Source organism: Amblyomma maculatum, chromosome 3, assembly GCF_055883805.1.
Source record: "Amblyomma maculatum isolate TAMU_Amacu chromosome 3, ASM5588380v1, whole genome shotgun sequence".
Taxonomy (NCBI): Eukaryota; Metazoa; Arthropoda; class Arachnida; order Ixodida; family Ixodidae; genus Amblyomma; species Amblyomma maculatum.
In genome coordinates, this window is record NC_139346.1 from 158005905 (window position 1) to 158024065 (window position 18161).

General features: G+C 46.8%; 1 protein-coding gene across 1 annotated transcript in view; it reads left to right on the plus strand.

Moving 5' to 3' along the window:
• Positions 1–18161, plus strand: part of LOC146196608 (high affinity cationic amino acid transporter 1-like) — a 375314-nt gene that overhangs the window by 256063 nt on the left and 101090 nt on the right. Inside the window, exons 3-4 of the mRNA XM_084598375.1 lie at positions 13230–13423; positions 15237–15407. Coding sequence (XP_084454501.1) covers positions 13230–13423; positions 15237–15407 — 365 coding nt within the window. The remainder of the gene's footprint in view (positions 1–13229; positions 13424–15236; positions 15408–18161) is intronic.

Consider the following 18161-nt stretch of genomic DNA (forward strand, 5'->3'; position numbering starts at 1 on the left):
GTTTTGCAGGTTCCGTGCAGAGAAGAGTACAAAGGGAGTGTAAGCGGCGAAGGGGGTATGAAGGTCGAGAAAACAAGGAAAAGATAAATCCTGGAAATATGAACTAGCGATGAGCGACCTAGTTCTCCTCTAACCAATTCGTCGACTACTTCTTCCAGTGCAACGCGCACAGTCGCCTTGACCTACGGCCATTCTTAACGAGAGGCTGTTAGCCGGCCGAGCGTATAAAATTCCAGCGCCGCGGCTTAGTTCTCGAGGGCAACCATCCGTCGCAACGTAAAAGCAACGGCAGATACTATATTATAGACCCAGGCCAAGTTCTGCGCCTGGGTCTACAGGGCGCCTACAAAACGAAGTCGAATGATCACAATGCGAGCATGCGACAGTGAATTAGTGATTACAAGGTATAGGGGACAGCGTGGCGGGAGAAAAGCGCCCACTCATTACGCCAACTTGAGCAAAGTCTGTGGACGAGTGGGTACACAGCCTTCCGAACAAGATTTTAAATCTCGGCGCATACTGTCTCCCCGAGCGGCCGTTGGCTGAAGGCCCCTATATACGGCTTGCGAAACGAAGCATCGACGGCGTTAGGCCGACGGTCAGGGACCAGTCCACTTCGGAACACGTTCCGTGCTTTCCCTCTCGTACCTCGTTACCACCATTGCCTCGTCTTCCTCCACACCCGCGCACACTTGCACGTTATAAAGCATGTTTGCGAACCCGATCTCCATCTCCTTCTACGCGACGCGGCCGGATCCAGGAGAGCTTATCGTCGCGCCTCATTAGCCGCATCTAACGGATGGCGAAAGGGGGGAGAATAAAAATGGGAGAGGAATTTCTGATCGTGAGGGTGAACGAACCAAGACTGCGCTTCGGGAATAGCGAAAAAAAAAAAAATGTAGCTGGGCAAGGAAAGGTGAACCGTTGGCGTTGGTATATGCCGAAGCTTTGCGTCTCAGGAACGTACTGAAAGCGTGCGCCAGAAACGATATGCGGGCAGCGGTTGTACGCGACAGCGCTCACTATTAGCCTGGCTGCCACAGTATCGGCGCAACGCGGAGCGTTATTTCGATGCCCGGAGCTGCGCGACACTGGCTGTAGATCACTAAATGACAAATGGGGTATTACGCTCCTTTACTGAAGGTCGTCCCTAAGTGAGAGTAAGGAATAAAGTATCGTGAAGCTTAAGAGAATAACAACAACAACAACAAAAAGCCTCTGCCTGTGCCATTTGAAGTCGGAACTGGGGGAGCGGGTTATAAACTTTGCCTTTCTGACATAATGATAATAATTGGTTCACGGGAAGGGAAAGGTGCAGTATCTGTCACACTCGCTCTGTGGACATCTGAGCCGCGCCGTAAGGGAACGGAAAGGGAGAAAGAGGAAAGGGAGAAAGGGGTGCTGTAGTGGAGGGCTTCGGAGTAATTTCGACCACCTGGGGATCTTTAACGTGCGCTGACATCGCACAGCACACGGGAGGGTGTTTCGCACACAATATATTGTCTAGAGAGCATAAATATTTCGCGCCTAAATTTTTCAGCCGGCTTCTTAAAGCAGTAGGCATGGAACTCTGCGGCTCTGTCACTAGACGCAGGTACTGCAAACAGTTGTGAACATGCTTCTTATGCGACGTGCGCCAGCGTGCGATGGCGCCTTTGGTGTTTAAAGGGAGTCAGTGCGGTGACTTAAAAGAAGAAAATAAATCTTCATGCACCGCGCGCAATAGCGGAGTTGTTGGTCAGAGAAACAGTCTTGGCTCCATACAAAGGGAGAGCGCAAAATACAAAAACGCGGAGAGAACGGATACAGAAGCAGATGATCACAGAATACAGTGTGATGAATGCTTGCGTCGCCTACCTCCTGAAGTAGCGTTGGTGGTGTGAGTAAAGTTGTGGAAAATAAAGGCGCGATATAACGCTTGATTCACTTGAACGGCCGCTCGTATGTGTCTTTTTACCACAACTAGCCGCCGCATGTGGGAAATGCGCGCTTTTCGTTGGTTGCCTTGTTACTTGTGCGGGAAGACACGCGAAGAGGACGAATAATTAAAAAAAAAAACTGAAAACAAACGTGGCAGTGTAAGGCACATGGGAGGTGCTTCCGTTACAACGGCAGCACCGTTATTATATGATGATGTCTCTGTCGACTTGCCCTAGTTGGAAATATGAATAAAGAAACGAGCCAGGAAGCCAGTACGGAGTGTTGAGGGAAAGGGTAGGTGGGCGTGGAAGCGCTAATGAGTTTTCCTCGGCTGCGAAGCGCACGCCACCAGCACAGACATTTCTCTCGTGCGACGTCTGGTGCCGCCTAATCAGGCCAAGTGTGCTTTACCGGCTCTTTTGTTTGCTACTGTACACACGGCGACGAGTGGTCGGGTCTCGGGCGTCATGAATATGACTGGCGTGGCCGTCACGCCGAGAGATGCGAGTGCGGTCCGTGAGCGTCAGTAACGGCCGGCGCAGCGACGACAGGAGGGACGCGACCTCGTCGCTTTCTGCAGAGCTCAGATGTGGTTTCGAGGGAGAGGCAACGCCCACGGCGTCGCGCCATTTTTTATGGCTGTTTCTTTTTCTCGCCCGTTTGTACTGCTTCTTCTTCTGGCCACAGCGGACATTATGTAGAACGTCACCTACATGGAAACAAAGGTTGTGACAGCTATGCCCCACACAAAGTGGGAGGCCTATTGGTGTTGGTATCGGTATTGGTATTGGTCAGCACACACTGATGCGCACATGTTGGTAGACGTATTGGCACAGAAAATAAGGCGAAATCGCTAATCTGGATCTTCAGAGTCTGGTAATATCGTAGAACGGTTTTACGTCCGCTTGTATTGATTTCACACCAAAAAAATGAGAGAAAGGAAACCGTCGGAGCGAAGGACTGGGAGGCAGCCCTGATCGGCTGCTCCGACCTGGCGAGCCAGAAGGCATTCGTCCACCTAGCCCGAGCCGCGGTGGACGACAATGCACGCTTGTAATGAGGAGCGCATGTAGTTATTGCGAGAGGTAGCCCCGGCTACCTCAAGCTTTTTTTTTTTTTAATTGGTTCACAGGAAGGGAAAGGCGCAGTATCTGTCACACTTGCTATGTGGACACCTGAACCGCGCCGTAAGGGAAAGGGTGAAGGTTGGAGTTAAAGTGGAAAGAGAGAAAGAAGAGCCGTAGTGGAGGGCTACGGAGTAATTTCGACCACCTGGGGATCTTTAACGTGCGCTGACATCGCACAGCAGACGGACGCCACTTCGTTTCACCTCCATCGAAACGCAGCCGCCGTGGTCGGGTTCGAACCCGGGAACTCCGGACAGTAGTCGGGCGTCTTACCACTGCACCACCCCGGCGGGGCCAAGCTTTCTCTCTGCAATAAAATTTTTCACACACAAGTGCATTCGATCACAGGAATTTGTCGTGGGAAGCTATATCACCGCTTTTCTTTTTCTTCTTTTTATTCAGGAAAGTAAGAAGAATGTAGCCATCACCTTAGCCGATCGCCCCTCGCTCGTAAGACTGCAAGAGAGAGAGAGAGAGAGAGAGAGAGAGAGAGAAACAACTTTTATTACCAAATACTCCTGTACTGTGCAGTGCACATTGTGCTCTCCATCAGTTTAACCCTGTGCACAAAATCTTTGGCAAGTCCTACTTTGGTTTAACTACGTAGATACCTATTGACAAATGTATTGGCACACTTACTGGTGCATAGAATGGGTACATATTGAAAACGCGTTTTCCGTGCTTCCTCAAATTTGAAAAGATATTTTGCACTGTTAGCAGGCGCAGTGTGCAAAGCGAGCATTACACCAACTAATTTCGAGGCAATGTTGACCGCCTCAGAAATATTCGTTTGTGCTCGCAAACATTTGGTTTGCGTGTGTAAAAGCAGTGCTTCCTTCTCTGCAAGTCTGCTACTGTGGTAGATACAAAAGCATGGGGCGCACAGAACATGTAGTTCGAGGAGAGCATTATAGGGCACACTTTCAAGCTTATACACACAGAATTTGCACATGCATACGAAGCCTCGAAAGTAGTTTCCATCGGTGTGCTTATTTACTGCTTGGAAATGTGTTCATTACCTCCAACCAAAGTCATAATAAACAGCCGACGCCAAAGGGCGTTTTTGTGCTAACGATGCAATTGGCGGTGGCGTATGAATGAAGCAGGAATCCATTGAACGGGTAATGAAGGCAGTTCGCTGCAAAGAAACTCAGAAATTTATTATTGTTTTTTAATAGAGGTTTGCTGTCCCAGAGCGGCTCAGGCTACTAAGGATGCCATAGTGGAGGGCTCTGGAAATACCGACCAGCTGGGGTTCTTCAACGTGCACTGGCATCGAACAACGCACAGGCGCCTGGCTTTCCGCCTCCATCGAAGAGAGGCTACCGCGGCCGTGATTCGACCCTGCATCCTTGGGTACAGCAGTCGAATGCTTTAGTCTATGAGCCACCGCGGCAGGGAGAAAAGTCACGAAGCCGACGAACCAGACAAGAGGGAATCACAGCGACGTTTGCGCACTCTTGGTGTTTTCAGGTGGTAGTCGTGAAAAGCGTAGTTATTGACGAAGGCCTTGTAGTGCGAAATTTTAGAGATAGGCTGGCTCTTGACCCTGGGTGGTGGCCGACAGCCCGTGTCTGACGGCAACCTTTTCTGCTCACTCCACCAGCCTCTGCTGCGAGGCAGTCCGGGTCGGAGCTAGAGATCACGACCTCCCACCCTTTTAAGTCCATGATGGCTCACTGGGCCGTTGGTTGCAGTTCTTTGGTAGTTATGGAATGCGGCACTGGGGGCTCCAAAAAGAAAACATTTGGGGGCGTAAGTAGAAGGAAAGAAAAGAACACCATATAATAATAATTGGTTCACAGGAAGGGAAAGGCGCAGTATCTGTCACACTTGCTCTGTGGACACCTGAACCGCGCCGTAAGGGAAGGGAGGAAGGTGGGAGTGAAAATGCACTATCACTGGTCGAACACGCACACCTTTCTAGGTGTCGATCACTACATCGTTCAGACCTTGCTCTATCTTCCACCAGAGCTAAACCGTAGCAATTATTTAGCAAGCAATGCCGCAATGACGGATAGTTGGTTTTCCATCATCATGTAGGCTCGCTGAACTTTAACTCGAGACAATTCACCAACACAAGACAAGACTGGTACGTGCGCGAACTTTCAACTGTTTATTACAAGTACTTCTCTCCTTATATACACACATACAAAGAAAACGAACGAACACGTGTCAGAAACAAGCTTATAAGTGCAATTCATCAACCCGTAACACCTGTAGCACCGCTTTCCATCACACTGCCTGTTAACAATTGGATCTCTGCTCGTCAGCGCTATCGACGGATCGCTTACGCATTCCGTGGAACCGGTGGTGGAATTATTTAGTGTGTCGCGTCCGGGCGGCGTATTTGGGTTTGCTCGGTACGGTGGCTCCGCAAGGGACAAAACGACAGAAGAGACGAAGAAAACGGGCTGTTCCGACTAGCATCTACCGCCCCCAGGAGCCAAGCAGCCTAGCGATTAGCGGCGCATGCTTTTTCAGTGGGCGTCTCGTTGGACGCAGCACTAGCTTGAGAGAGCCTATAATACAATTACTACTACTACTACTACTACTAAATAATAATAATAATATTAATACACAGTAATATTTTTCTGCTAATTATTATTACTAATATTATTATTATCATTAGTAGTAGTAGTAGTATAGAGGAAGACTCGTTTCACGAAGTGGCACTAAATTGTCTAGTTAACGGCCGAATGAACTGGCTAAATATTATCTTCACAGTTTTAATCAATAATAATAATAATGGTTGGTTCACAGGAAGGGAAAGGCGTAGTATCTGTCACGCTTGTGTCTGTGGACACCAAGGGATGAAGGTGTCCACAGACACGCGTGTGACAGATACTGCGCCTTTCCCTTCCTGTGAACCAATTATTATTATCATTAATAATTAAAACTGGGAAGATAATATTTAGCCAGTTAATTTGGTCGTTACCTACGGACAATTCAGGGCCAACTTAGTGAAACGAGTCTTCCTCTATAATACTACTACTACTACTGCTACTACTACTACTACTACTATTACTACTACTACTACTAATAATAATAATAATATAATAATAATAGTAGTAGTAGTAACAGTAGTAGCAGTAGTATAGGCTTTCTCAAGCTAGTGCCGCGTCCAACATGACGCCCATTGAAAAAGCATGCGCCGCTAATCGCTAGGCTGCTCGGCTCCTGGGGGCGGTAGATGCTAGTCGGAACAGCCCGCTTTCTTCGTCTCTTCTGTCGTTTTGTCCCTTGCGGAGCCACCGTACCAAGCAAACCCAAATACGCGTCCGGGCGCGGTACGATTCCGGGAAATAGTGAAGACGCCTAGCTGGCACCCTGCCACCGGTGACGCAATGATTAGGATGCCCGACTACTGTGACGGAGTACCTGGGTTCGATCCCGACCGCCGGGGGCTGCGTTTCGATGGAGGCGAAATGAGGAGGCGTACGTGTGGTGTGCGATGTCAGCGCATCCCCCTGTGGTCGAAATTACTGCACAGCCCTCCACTACAGCACTCCTTCCTCTCTTACACTCCCACCCTCCTCCCTTCCCTTATGGCGCTGTTGAGGAGATCCCCAGGTGGTCGAAAGTTCTCCGTAGCCCTCCACTACGGCTCCTTTTTCTCCCTTTCCACTTTCACTCCCACCTTCCTCCCTTCCCTTACGGCGCGGTTGCGGTGTCCACAGAAATCAAGTGAGACAGTTACCGCGCCTTTCCCTTCCTATAAATAAATCAGTCCAAGGAAGAGGTGTGACAGATATTCTCATAAACACATTTACGTATTTTATTTTATTTAAATTTTGCTTACCGGGGACGTACTAGAGTAGACGTATAACGGTTTAACGGACCCCTCCTGCGCACGCGCATTGACAGCGGCGAGGAGGGTTCCAGTAAGCCGGTATACGTCTACGTTAGTACGTGTAGCAAAAACCAGTTTCTGTTACCGGTTAACCTCCGTGCCTTTCCTCCTCATCTTCCTACTCTGCTTCGCTAAAAGCCCATATGACTGAATTCGTTCGCATGCAGAAATGTGGCAGACAGCGGCGACATGTTCGTGGCAGAGGTGACCTGCGGTGCCATCCTCTCCGCTTCGATTTACAAACGAAAAAAAAAAAAAAAGAAATAAGTGTATGCCTATATTACTACGCAGAGTATAGATATTCTTTTTACTTCGAGTGTTGTAGCAGCTACATCTCTCAAAATTTTGCATTTTTAATATTAATTCTCTGAATGGTCCCCGTGCTATTCGAATTTCGCCTGCTTATCGAACCCTTTAGCACGAACCTTTTCATTTCGATGCATAATAAGACTCGAGCTGTTTGCCAAATGAGCAACTTTGAAAATTGAAACACTAATTCTATCTCAGCTCGTCAAAACCTTTTTAATATTCATTCGTGATCTACTACCGCGCGTTTTGTAAAGCGCTGCTTGCGAAAATAGTTTCTCTTTGCCGTTGCTGGCCTGCAGCGATGCTACCACATTATTAAATGGGCTGAATAAAACTCTGCAGCATTTCCATGACATCACCAAAAAAATCTTTCATAATGTGTCATGTAATAATCATTTTTGTTGAAGGCCTTGAGTGGACTTCAGAGTATTGTCGCGTTCCAAATCCCCGTATTACCAGTCGCACAGAAAAGAACGCAGACACTAAAATGAGGAGTACAAAGCGCAAGCTTAGCAACTATGAACCGGAAACCGCATGATAAAGTGCATCTCATGAAATATTTATGTTCGTTTGTATGGGGGCGGCTCAAGCGGTGAATGTTTTATTGATGCGGTTATTCGCCTTGCGCTGATGCTGCTTCTGAATTTGGGGATGAGGTTCTGCCCCTCGGGATCACAGGGCCAAAAATTAATTTTCCTAGGGAATAAAAGGAAGAGGGTGCGCCGCTGGTTCAAAAAGGCTTAAGATTCATGTTGCCTTTCGTAAGCCCCAGCTCCGAAACAAGGATTTGTCCCCACAGGGCGACCCCGTTGGATATACATTACAGATTTAGCAAGAGCTCTTCTTTTGGAACTACTACGTTTTGCAACGTGTGATATTCTGCTCTTTTATCCCGTGACTCTGTAGGTGCGTCTTGAGTGGAGAAGTGCTGGATCAGACTCATTGCGGGTTTACGTCCTAGTTTTCACCTCATTTTACTTTAGTCCTATACCTTTTCCTTATTTCCGTTGTTCTTTCTGTTTTTTGTTTTTTTCCTGAGACTGTAATTCAATTTTTTTTCTCGGCCCATTTGTCCTGTTCTCGCCGTTCTACTTCAAAAATGGGAATAATGCTTTTCTTATTTTTGTTCTCTCAATTCTAAACTCCATTATATTTGAAGCCTTCGAAAGAGAGATGAGGCACGGATGGGAAAAAGCAGAGTCGGCACTCTTCGCCACGGGATTCGTGTATTTCGCCTCATTTTGTAAATGACAAAGTGCCCTTTTCTCTGGCCTGTTTCTTCTTTTTTTTTTCTTTTTTTGCGTTTGCCGCGCGTATGATTCTCTGCTGACGCTTTATATGCTGGTTAATGCTACAAAACGCGCTAAGAATCAAGCCATCGACCGAACTGTAAAAGGGTTGTTGTTCATAAGCGCTGCCTCTTCTCCGGCCCTCGTGTTTAAAAGGTTTAATAATCATTTATCACAGCATATCCCCCGTCTCGTTAACCCACCTTAGTCGCCTGCCAAGAAGTCTAATTGAAACGGCGGGCGCATTAAAATTGAATAGCGCCGTCATTTCGTTTTTTTTTTTTTTTTCATTTATATCCCCGCTGTTTGTTTTTTCGACGCAAAGTTGATTATGACCGCAATTTTTTCGCATGTCACACGATGTCGCCATTATAATTAATATAACTGCAGATCACCTCTCTGGACGCTTGTACGTTTTCGCTGTTTATTACTAACTAAGCACCTTCATTAGTTTTCTTTGGCAGCCCTAATTAAGATTGCGCCACACACATGTAAGTCAAACCAATCCCAGCACTACGTTCAGAGATATATCTTATAATATTCCAGAATTGCGCCGCAAATAAAATAAATGCCCAAGGAAGCTGGACTCGCCTGAGAACCACGCGGCCACAATCATGGTGCCCCACTCTTCTCCACCAGTTGGTGTAGACAGCACTCGCAGTGTAACAGCAAAACGCGTTGCAGTAAAAGTTCCTTCTAAGGGGATTCCAGTCTTGCTTTCTAATAGGGCTGTAGTGGAGCACTCTTCACGAAGTAAACATGTGACAGCAATAGCTGTCGTTCACGACGTCGCCGTTCACGATGTTACGACGTTCCGATGAGAGTTTACACAGTCACGTAGATGTAACGTTGTTCATGCGGTTTTATGATAACCCAGATCAAACGGAAGACTGTCTTGAAGAAAAACGCATTTTAATTCTTCACGCTGGGGTCGATCATGCGAAGTTGTGATGCCACAAAGCTACGAACAGCGGAAAGAGCGTCGCAACTAACACTGGAAATTGTTCCGAGCACAAATTACGCCATGACAGAAAGCTTCTTGCCACTACACTCCTTAAACATACAACAAAATGTGAGCAAGTGCATCCAGATTTAAATGTTCTTTAGTTTTTTGGTTTTTTTTCCGCGCCATGTCGCATTTTGATCACTATGTGTTTTAAACACGAAAATAGGCGGTTAATGCTAGATCCGACCTTCAGGCTGTTCAAGGCCGCACAAAAAATATCAAACGAACGCGTGGCGTGGACCAGTAGAATGGAATGGTCCGGTCTGACAGCAGCTTAGCTCTGATTTTCAATATTTCTCCGTGAGATCTGAAATTAATCCAGAATCTTTAGAAGGACCTATCGAACCTTGCCTAGTCAATTTCTACGCTACTGTAACGTGTGTCCGAAAGCGTTGAATTTCATTTCAGTGCCCTGTGCAGCGTCAATAATATAGCTCGAATAATGTCTCCAAGGACGCTGCGCATGTCGGCTTCACCAGTGAGGACTACAACTTCGAAACTGAGCAATCGCAAACACGGACAGTACGTTACATCGATTTCTACCACGTGCTAAGGTGCGAAGGATTTGCCCAATGCCACTACTGAACGTTTATTGGTAGTACGTCACAATGATTACTGGTGAATTATCTTTGGAAGAATAATTACTCATTACCTAGTTGACGCGGGCTTGGCGCATAATTATTCCGTCCTGTAGGAAGCTGCAGACCCATTAAATGTTGACAGCAGTCGGAACGGACCATGTCACTGTCTGTTCAGGCCGTACAACCTTTGTAATACGTTTAGAGGCCAGAGGAATTACTTCAAAGCCGAGTGCTCCTGCAGTAGTTGTGAAAGTTGTGCTCACTGGACGGGGCAGCGCCACTAATATTACCTTCAGGCGACATACTGACGAGCCACACTGTGTGCCTCACCTTGGTCTCCAAGTTTTAGGAAAGACGGTACCTACTACCTACCACGCTTCTTATTTTACTCATTCAAACCCACGCTCAAGCTAATTTTAGACGGTGTTCGTTTGAACTTGCCCTTCGTTTCTTATTGCGAAGCGCTGTAAAAGTGACTGTTATATACGGAAACATTAAGGGACATTTTGGTTACGATTTTAACACTGTTATTGTTATACCGACTGAATGCTCGAAGAAATCTCAACTGCCCAGCTCTCCATTTATTTCCTCTCGTGCACCGGAAACAATGAGATGCAGGCGTCAGTTTTTTCACAAACTTTCGACCTCTTCTCGATACAAACTTTCATTCTTGTTTCCAATATCTGTCGCCACAAAAATTTGCCTTTCAAATTAGGTTTCTAGACACGCATGTTCGCTGTTGGCGCGGCCTGGGATCAATGCTCTACTCCTCGATGTATGATAGCGCATTACCGGACAAATAAGAACACAGAGCCGTTGCTTAGAAGCCAACGTAGAAAAAAAAAAAAAAATGAGCCGATTCTTGCCAAGTGGTGATGTCTCAGAATGGTAGATCAGAGTTTCGACAGATCGATCTGTTTTTGCCAAAACAAGCGTGCTGTCAAATGCTGCAAAAGAAAGGTTAGCTGAATGGCACGTGGCCTCTGCTGAGGGACGGAATAGCGCGTTCTTACTGTTGATTCATTTACCTTGCCAATTCTTTTTGTTTTGAGAAGAGGACCAATGGCAGGCTATGTGACAGAAAAGAAAGAAAGGGAGGGGGGGGGGGGACGTTTCTTTACGCTGTTTTCTGAGCACATTCTGATAGTGTCGTACTTCACCGCCTGTTCTCGAAAAGCGCTCACATCGTCATCGGTAAGAAAAAAGGGAGGTCCGGAAAGCGCACATTCCGTCGCACTCGCTCAAGTCTCTCGAAGGGTACACAGCTGACATCAGACTAAGCAAGAGGGACATTTATGAGGTTGCTGCCACATAAGCTAACTGTCGCAAAACAGACATTTTGCTAGTCAGTACATCTACGAAGACATTACCAGCGCTGCGACAGGGGACAAAGCAGAGAGAAGGAAGGGCAAGCGCTACTAACAACTCACTCTTACTACTACTTACTACTGCTAGGACAACTGAGTTGTTGGTAGCGCTTCTCCTTCCTTCTCTCTGCTTTGTCCCCTGTCGCAGCGCTGGGAAAGTCTTCGAAAACTGTCACAATCCTGTCAATATATTTCATCATCATCAGCAGCAGCAGCAGCCTGACTATACCCACTGCAGGGCGAAGGCCTCTCCCATATTTCTCCACTTAACACGGTTCTGTGCTAGCTGCATCCGCTTGACCCCTGCGAACATCTTAACCTCATCCGCCCACCTAATTTTCTGCCGCCCCCTGCTATGCTTTCCTTTCCTTGGAATCCAGTTTGTTACCCTAAGTAACAAACTGGACACAAGTAACACAATCCTGTCAATATATTTAAGAATTCTAAATGGCATCGGAAACCACTAAAGCTTAACTGCAATAATTTGAAATTCCCAACTTCCGAGGCCGTTTATGGCCATGCTGAATTTAATTTTAAAGCGAGAGCCACACTAACCCGTGTTGAAAATATTCGCCGCCGGCGGCATCGACCGTTTGAAGACTCGCAAGATGAAAAAATTGTAGTACATGCCTCTGACAGGTGGTAGTTGGCAGGTGACACGGCAGGGCTACGGTTGGTCATAGGTGCACTGCCGTGGCGTAACTCACTTCTCTTTCGCTCAGAGAAAATTTGGGGTGTGTGATTGATCGAAGAGTTCTGTGACGTCACGAGACAAGATGGTCGAGGTTGAAGCAGCTGCCAACACGGGCATATCCTTTTTTAAGCAAGGGTGAGATGGAAATCAAAGACACAGGGACCCTTGCTCCATCCCAGTCTTTTGAAGCCACGAAGTTCGAAAAATTACGAGCATGCCTTTCGCGAGGCAATTACAAGTGTATGATGGTCACATTCCGTTGGAAACCTTCCCCCAAAAGAAGTGTGGACGGCTGCTGGACATCCAATATGGTTTAAGCCGGCTAAAAGGAAACTGATACAGCTTTATAAATGATTGGGAAATAAGCATCAATGTCTCCCTCGTATCTTTACATGGGCGGTAACTCATGTATATGCCGCATGAATCGCTTTCATCACCTGTGAATATTTTTGTGTGTGCGCTGACTGCCTACAAACATGAAGTCCCTGCACTCCCGTTGTTCTCCTACCCACGCGTACACCTAACAGGCATTTTGTCACAAGGACCTGCTTCGGGGAGACTTTCGTTTCACCACCGAACGCTGTGCTGTGGGAGTGAAACCGTTCCCAAGAGACGGTGGCCACAGTGCTACAATATTAGATACCACTATGATTCTGTAATTCTTTTATAATCAGAGAGATGGCCAAGGATCTAAGCTCAAGAGAGAGATAGGGGGGGAGCGAAAAAGGGGCGAGGATATTAACCAGAATAGGTTTTCGGTGCTCTACCCTTTACTAAGAGTGCGGGACACAGAGCAGGAAGAGAGGGAAGTTGCCGTTCAGGTAAGAATATATCTGACGCAATTCTCATCCTCGGAGTGAGAAGTGTAGTGCCTTTCCGTATGTTCGAGCCCTCTTTGTCAAGAGCCTTCATGATTTGCCTTTTAGCCATGCAATGGAGCCCTTACGGCATCCTTGCAGCTAAACCTCCACGATTCTCCACGGTGGTGGTAACTCTCTTTCCGACTGTTCAAGGCCTTTTGGCATTTGCACTTGAACAAAAACAGCAGGTGTGAAAGCTCGACCCCCATCGTTATCGTTACAGGGCTGTGCTACTCTGAGCTGTCGACACGGTTCCCCAAGGCCGGCTCGGCGTACGTGTACGTGTACGCGACGGCAGGGGAACTGCTGGCCTTCCTGGTGGGCTGGGCTCTGGTGCTGGAGTACGCGCTGGCCGCCTGCCTGTCGGCCAAGGCACTCAGCCGACACCTGGCGGCCCTTTCCTTCAGTGCCATCAGGGTATGTCTACGCTCGCGCTTTCTTACCGCTCCAGAAGGCAGCATGCATGGTCTCGCCTTGGTGATCATGTGACGATAAATCTGAGTGTATTAAGGGCGCCTCATATAAAACAGTTATAATGACACAGCAAATGCGTATACGCGTATTTAAAAATCAAAATACACATACATATGAAAAAGCATTTATGGCTTTTCTATATTTACCACATTGCAGTGCCGTTGAAACAGATCTGCAATGTTGAACGCAATTAAGGGGATTTCATTAAAACATACAGCTAGGTCTCTTCAAAGTTAGTCGTCTCGAAAAAAAAATTTGACTTCATCATTCGCCATTTCGTCCTAAGAGTCGTTTCTTGCTATTCATATAATACATATATAAGATTTACGTACTAGTTTTGCCTCCAGAATTTATTTCCTATTGACTGTGTGATTCACCGTAAATTAACGAACGATTCCTTTATTCGCTCTCTCAAGATCGATATAAATAACATGCTTGTTTGGTGCCATACTTCGAGTGGGTCTAAACATTATAAAATGTAAGTCAATGATGTTGTCTCGTTTGAATACATGATCACTTATTTTTAGAGTGATTCCTTTGGGGGGGGGGGGGGGGACGTAACATCGTATCGATATATCTGCGTCCACCTAACTAGCACACTGTCGTGGAATTTACATGCTAAATATATAACACCAAAATCAAACAAAACACCGGGTAATTTTCGAAGAAACTTTTTTTCTGCTCCATCATCACTAAAATTATTATTATACACCACCTACGTACGACTATAGATGAAATGCGCTTCATTTGCATGTAATTCTGGGCATGTCACAGTGGCACATATGTTGGAATCTGTGCAGAACCGTGCACACGCGTTTTGTTTTGTCTAACTACCATCGGTGCAGATGGTCGAACAATCGCAAACCCGAAATCGGAACCGAAATTACAACCGCATTTCTCTGCTTCATAATATTTTCTACCATAATGTTAAACTTCGCTCCCGATATATTCAACCAACACTGTTCATACCTCATCGCCTTAATCACCAACAGAAAGTATCAGTGCCCCATTGCAATGCAGTGACATATGCACAATCATTTTTCCAAGACCCTGTAAAGTACGGAATTCTTTATGCCTGCAACTGGCATGAATGATCCCATTCATTTTGAAAAGGTCCTTACAACGCTATTCAACTAAGTACTGTGTGTGTGTGTGTGTGTGTGTGTGTGTGTGTGTGTGTGTGTGTGTGTGTGTGTGTGTGTGTGTGTGTGTGTGTGTGTGTGTGTGTGTGTGTGTGTGTGTGTGTGTGTGTGTGTGTGTGTGTGTGTGTGTGTGTGTGTGTGTGTGTGTGTGTGTGTGTGTGTGTGTGTGTGTGTGTGTGTGTGTGTGTGTGTGTGTGTGTGTGTGTGTGTGTGCGCGTGCGTGCGTGTGTGTGTGTGTGTGTGTGTGTGTGTGTGTGTGTGTGTGTGTGTGCGTGCGTGCGTGCGTGCGTGTGCGTGTGCTTGTGTGTGGCAAGGTCCTCGTGAGTGACTTGGTCGATTGATTGATTGATTGATTGTTCGATCGATTGATCGAGCGATCGATCGAGTGAGTGGAAAACATTATTGATTGCTGGTCCTCGTATTTGAGCTGCCTCGCCTTGCTTTTGTGTGATCGACCAGCCCTAATCTCTCCTTTTGAAATCGCATTCGCGGAGTGGGCTATTTTTATTTCTTTACTCAAATGTTTCGCATCGCACAGGGATCGCTCAATATTTCGTCCTTCAGCACAAAGTATGAAACTTAATGTGATCGAATGCGACTTTTGCCAATCGCAGGCGTTCCGCAACGGTTCAACCCCGGAGTCCGGATCGCCCGCCGCTTCACAGCGGCTTCTCTTCGAGCAGTCGCTGGCCAACTACCACGTTCCAGGCTTCGACCCGTGTCCTGACATCGTGGCGGCCGCAGTTCCCGTTCTGCTCACCGCGGCGCTTGTCGCCAAACCCAAGGTGGGTTCGACGGTCGGGCGGTGGGAAGGCCGCTTTGTCTGTCCGCGCGTCTAGAGTTGTCGTATAAGAAACTCTTGCTTGGCTGTGCGAGCTAGACACATTCGAGTTCAGTAGTGGAACGAGGCATTGCCAGAAGTAGCAAAAACGATTATCCGACGATCGTCCGGTACGAAAACCTTTTTCTCAAAGTTTGCCGTCAGGAATGCAGGGGTGCTGAACTGCATGAAGGAAGCCAAAAATGCCGAATCGGCGCAGGATGTCCACAACCTACGACGACTTTCAGTGCAGATGTCACAAGGAAAAACGATGTAGAAAACACATAGTAAGAAACTGAAAGAAGAGCATCGTCCTTATGTGTGGGAAGCGAAAAGTCTAAAAGAATCCAATTACGAAAATTATCGTGACTGGGAATACTTGCTTATTTTATTTTGAATGCAATGTGAAGTCGTCTTCTATTTTCACGCTTCTTGTTGCTCCTCGATAGTTCTCGCATTATCAGTGTCTGTGCAACATGTGCAGCATGTGTGTCGTTCGACAAACTTCCCCGCTTAGAGGAGTGATGCCGAGAGCCCCGATTCATTCACGAATGAAGCCTTTTAGGTATATTCCATATGATGAAAAGTGTTGGTTCGGGAAAACAACAGGAAACGGAAAACTCTGTCTCTGCACTTTCATCATCACCATCATCAGCCTGACTATACCCACTGCGGGGCGAAGGCCACTCCCACATTTCTCCACTTAACCCGGTTCTGTGCTAGCTGCATCCACTTGACCCCTGCGAACTTCTTAACCTCATCCGCCCACCTAACTTTCTGCCGCCCCCTGCTACGCTTTCCTTCTCTTGGAATCCAGTTTGTTGCCCTAAGCGACCATCGGTTATCCTCTCTTCGCACTACATGTCCTGCCCATGTCCATTCCTTCTTCTTAATTTCCACTAGAATGTCGGTAACTTGAGTTATTTCTCTGACCCACTCTGCACGCTTCCTATCTCTTAATGTTACCCCTACCATTTTTCGTTCCATAGCCCTCTGCGTAGACCTCAACTTAAGTAGAACCCTCTTGGTTAGCCTCAATGTTTCAGCCCTATAGATGAATACAGGTGAGATTCAACTGTTGTATACTTTTCTCTTGAGCGATACCGGTAAGCTGCTAGTCATAATCTGCGAGTGCTTGCCAAATGCGCTAGAGTACGCATAATTCATTTCCTGTGAAGTGCTAAAGTTTCCGCGTGCGGTCCAAAGCAGGCGTTCGCGAAAGCTAATCCTTGCAAGTTCATTCATTCTTCTTGAATGAACGCAGCAAGAAAGAGAAATGACGGAAGTGAGAAGCGATTCATCCGTACTCTATAGCATCGTTTGTACCTTGTGAGTAGCAACGAGTGACACCGCTGTTGCAGGTCTCTTTCACATGCTTACATTGCCGAGTTCCGCAGCTAAACGTTCACATTTAGTTATTTGGTCGAACTCTCCTCAATCTGCCTACTACTTTGCCGAATCCGAGACGATAGATCACTTCCGGCTGTTCTTCCACCGTTTCTCCTCTTTCAAGAGGTGTCTATTAAAAATTCAGTTCAAATAGTTGGGTCTTCTTGCGTCCACTGCTGTTGCTCTTTCGATTGGCGCTTTACTTTTGGGCGAAGCAACAAGCTCATAACATCTGATCTGAAACATTGTCGCCTAGAAACGTAGCAAAGCCCGTTCTAAGACTTACTTTATGATCAGTAAATCTTGACTTAAAAGATTGCATGCAATATATCCCAATTTTCGCATAACGCCACTGTCCGGTATTTCTTCTCGTATTTAACAGGTTCAGAATAGTTCCGCCTGCCAGTCTGTCAGGCAGTTCTCGAACTAGTACAATCATATAAAAATAATATATAATACTCTTTCAACACTTTCACTCCCACCTCTCTCCCTCCCTTAAGTAATTTCGACCACCTGGGGAACTTCATCGTGCGCTGACACTGCACAGCATACGGACGCCTCTTCGTTTTGCCTCCATTGAAACGCAGCCGCCGTGGACGGGATCGATCCCGGGTACTCCGGCACAGTAGTCGGGCGTTTTACCACTGCACTACCGCAAAGGAGAACATAGAAGTATATTAATATTATTTTTTGGTCATGTGCCATAATTTATTTAGGCTAACCAACTAATCAGCTTCACTATTATCCCGCTATACGCCAAAAGATGTGGTATCTGCTCTCCCGTTCCGTTTGATAACACCAGATAGTCATACACCGACCTCACAGGGAGTTGTCGGTGCATCACTGTTTTCATTGAACGACCTCCAGTGAGCGATAGTTGTGCGCGAGATTTATGCGCGAGAACTGTGCGCGAGATCTGTCATATTCTGCGAGATTCCACGAGACGTGTTCTTGTCTAGTGTTCCTGCCATCTGCAATACCACATTTGAACGCGCGTCAAGGAACGCGACGCGTCAGGTATACCGCCCAAACTCTCACTTGCTAGAGAAATTGTGACAGATAACATGCATTTCCTTTCCTGTAAATCAATTGCATGTAGCACTGCAACGAACGTCAATAAGAGGCAAGCGATGAGAGATAAATGACAGGGGAGGAAGGGTAGGCTTTCGCCATTCTCCTCTCAGAGACAGCTATAGACCCTCTAATTGTTTTCTTTATTGTTGCTAGAGCCACATTGCTTCTCAGCCATGACACGAGAAAGGTCACACCTCTCGTTAATCAGTTCGATGCAGCCCCTGAGGGTGCAATGTGCTCCGTACTTTCGCTGCAG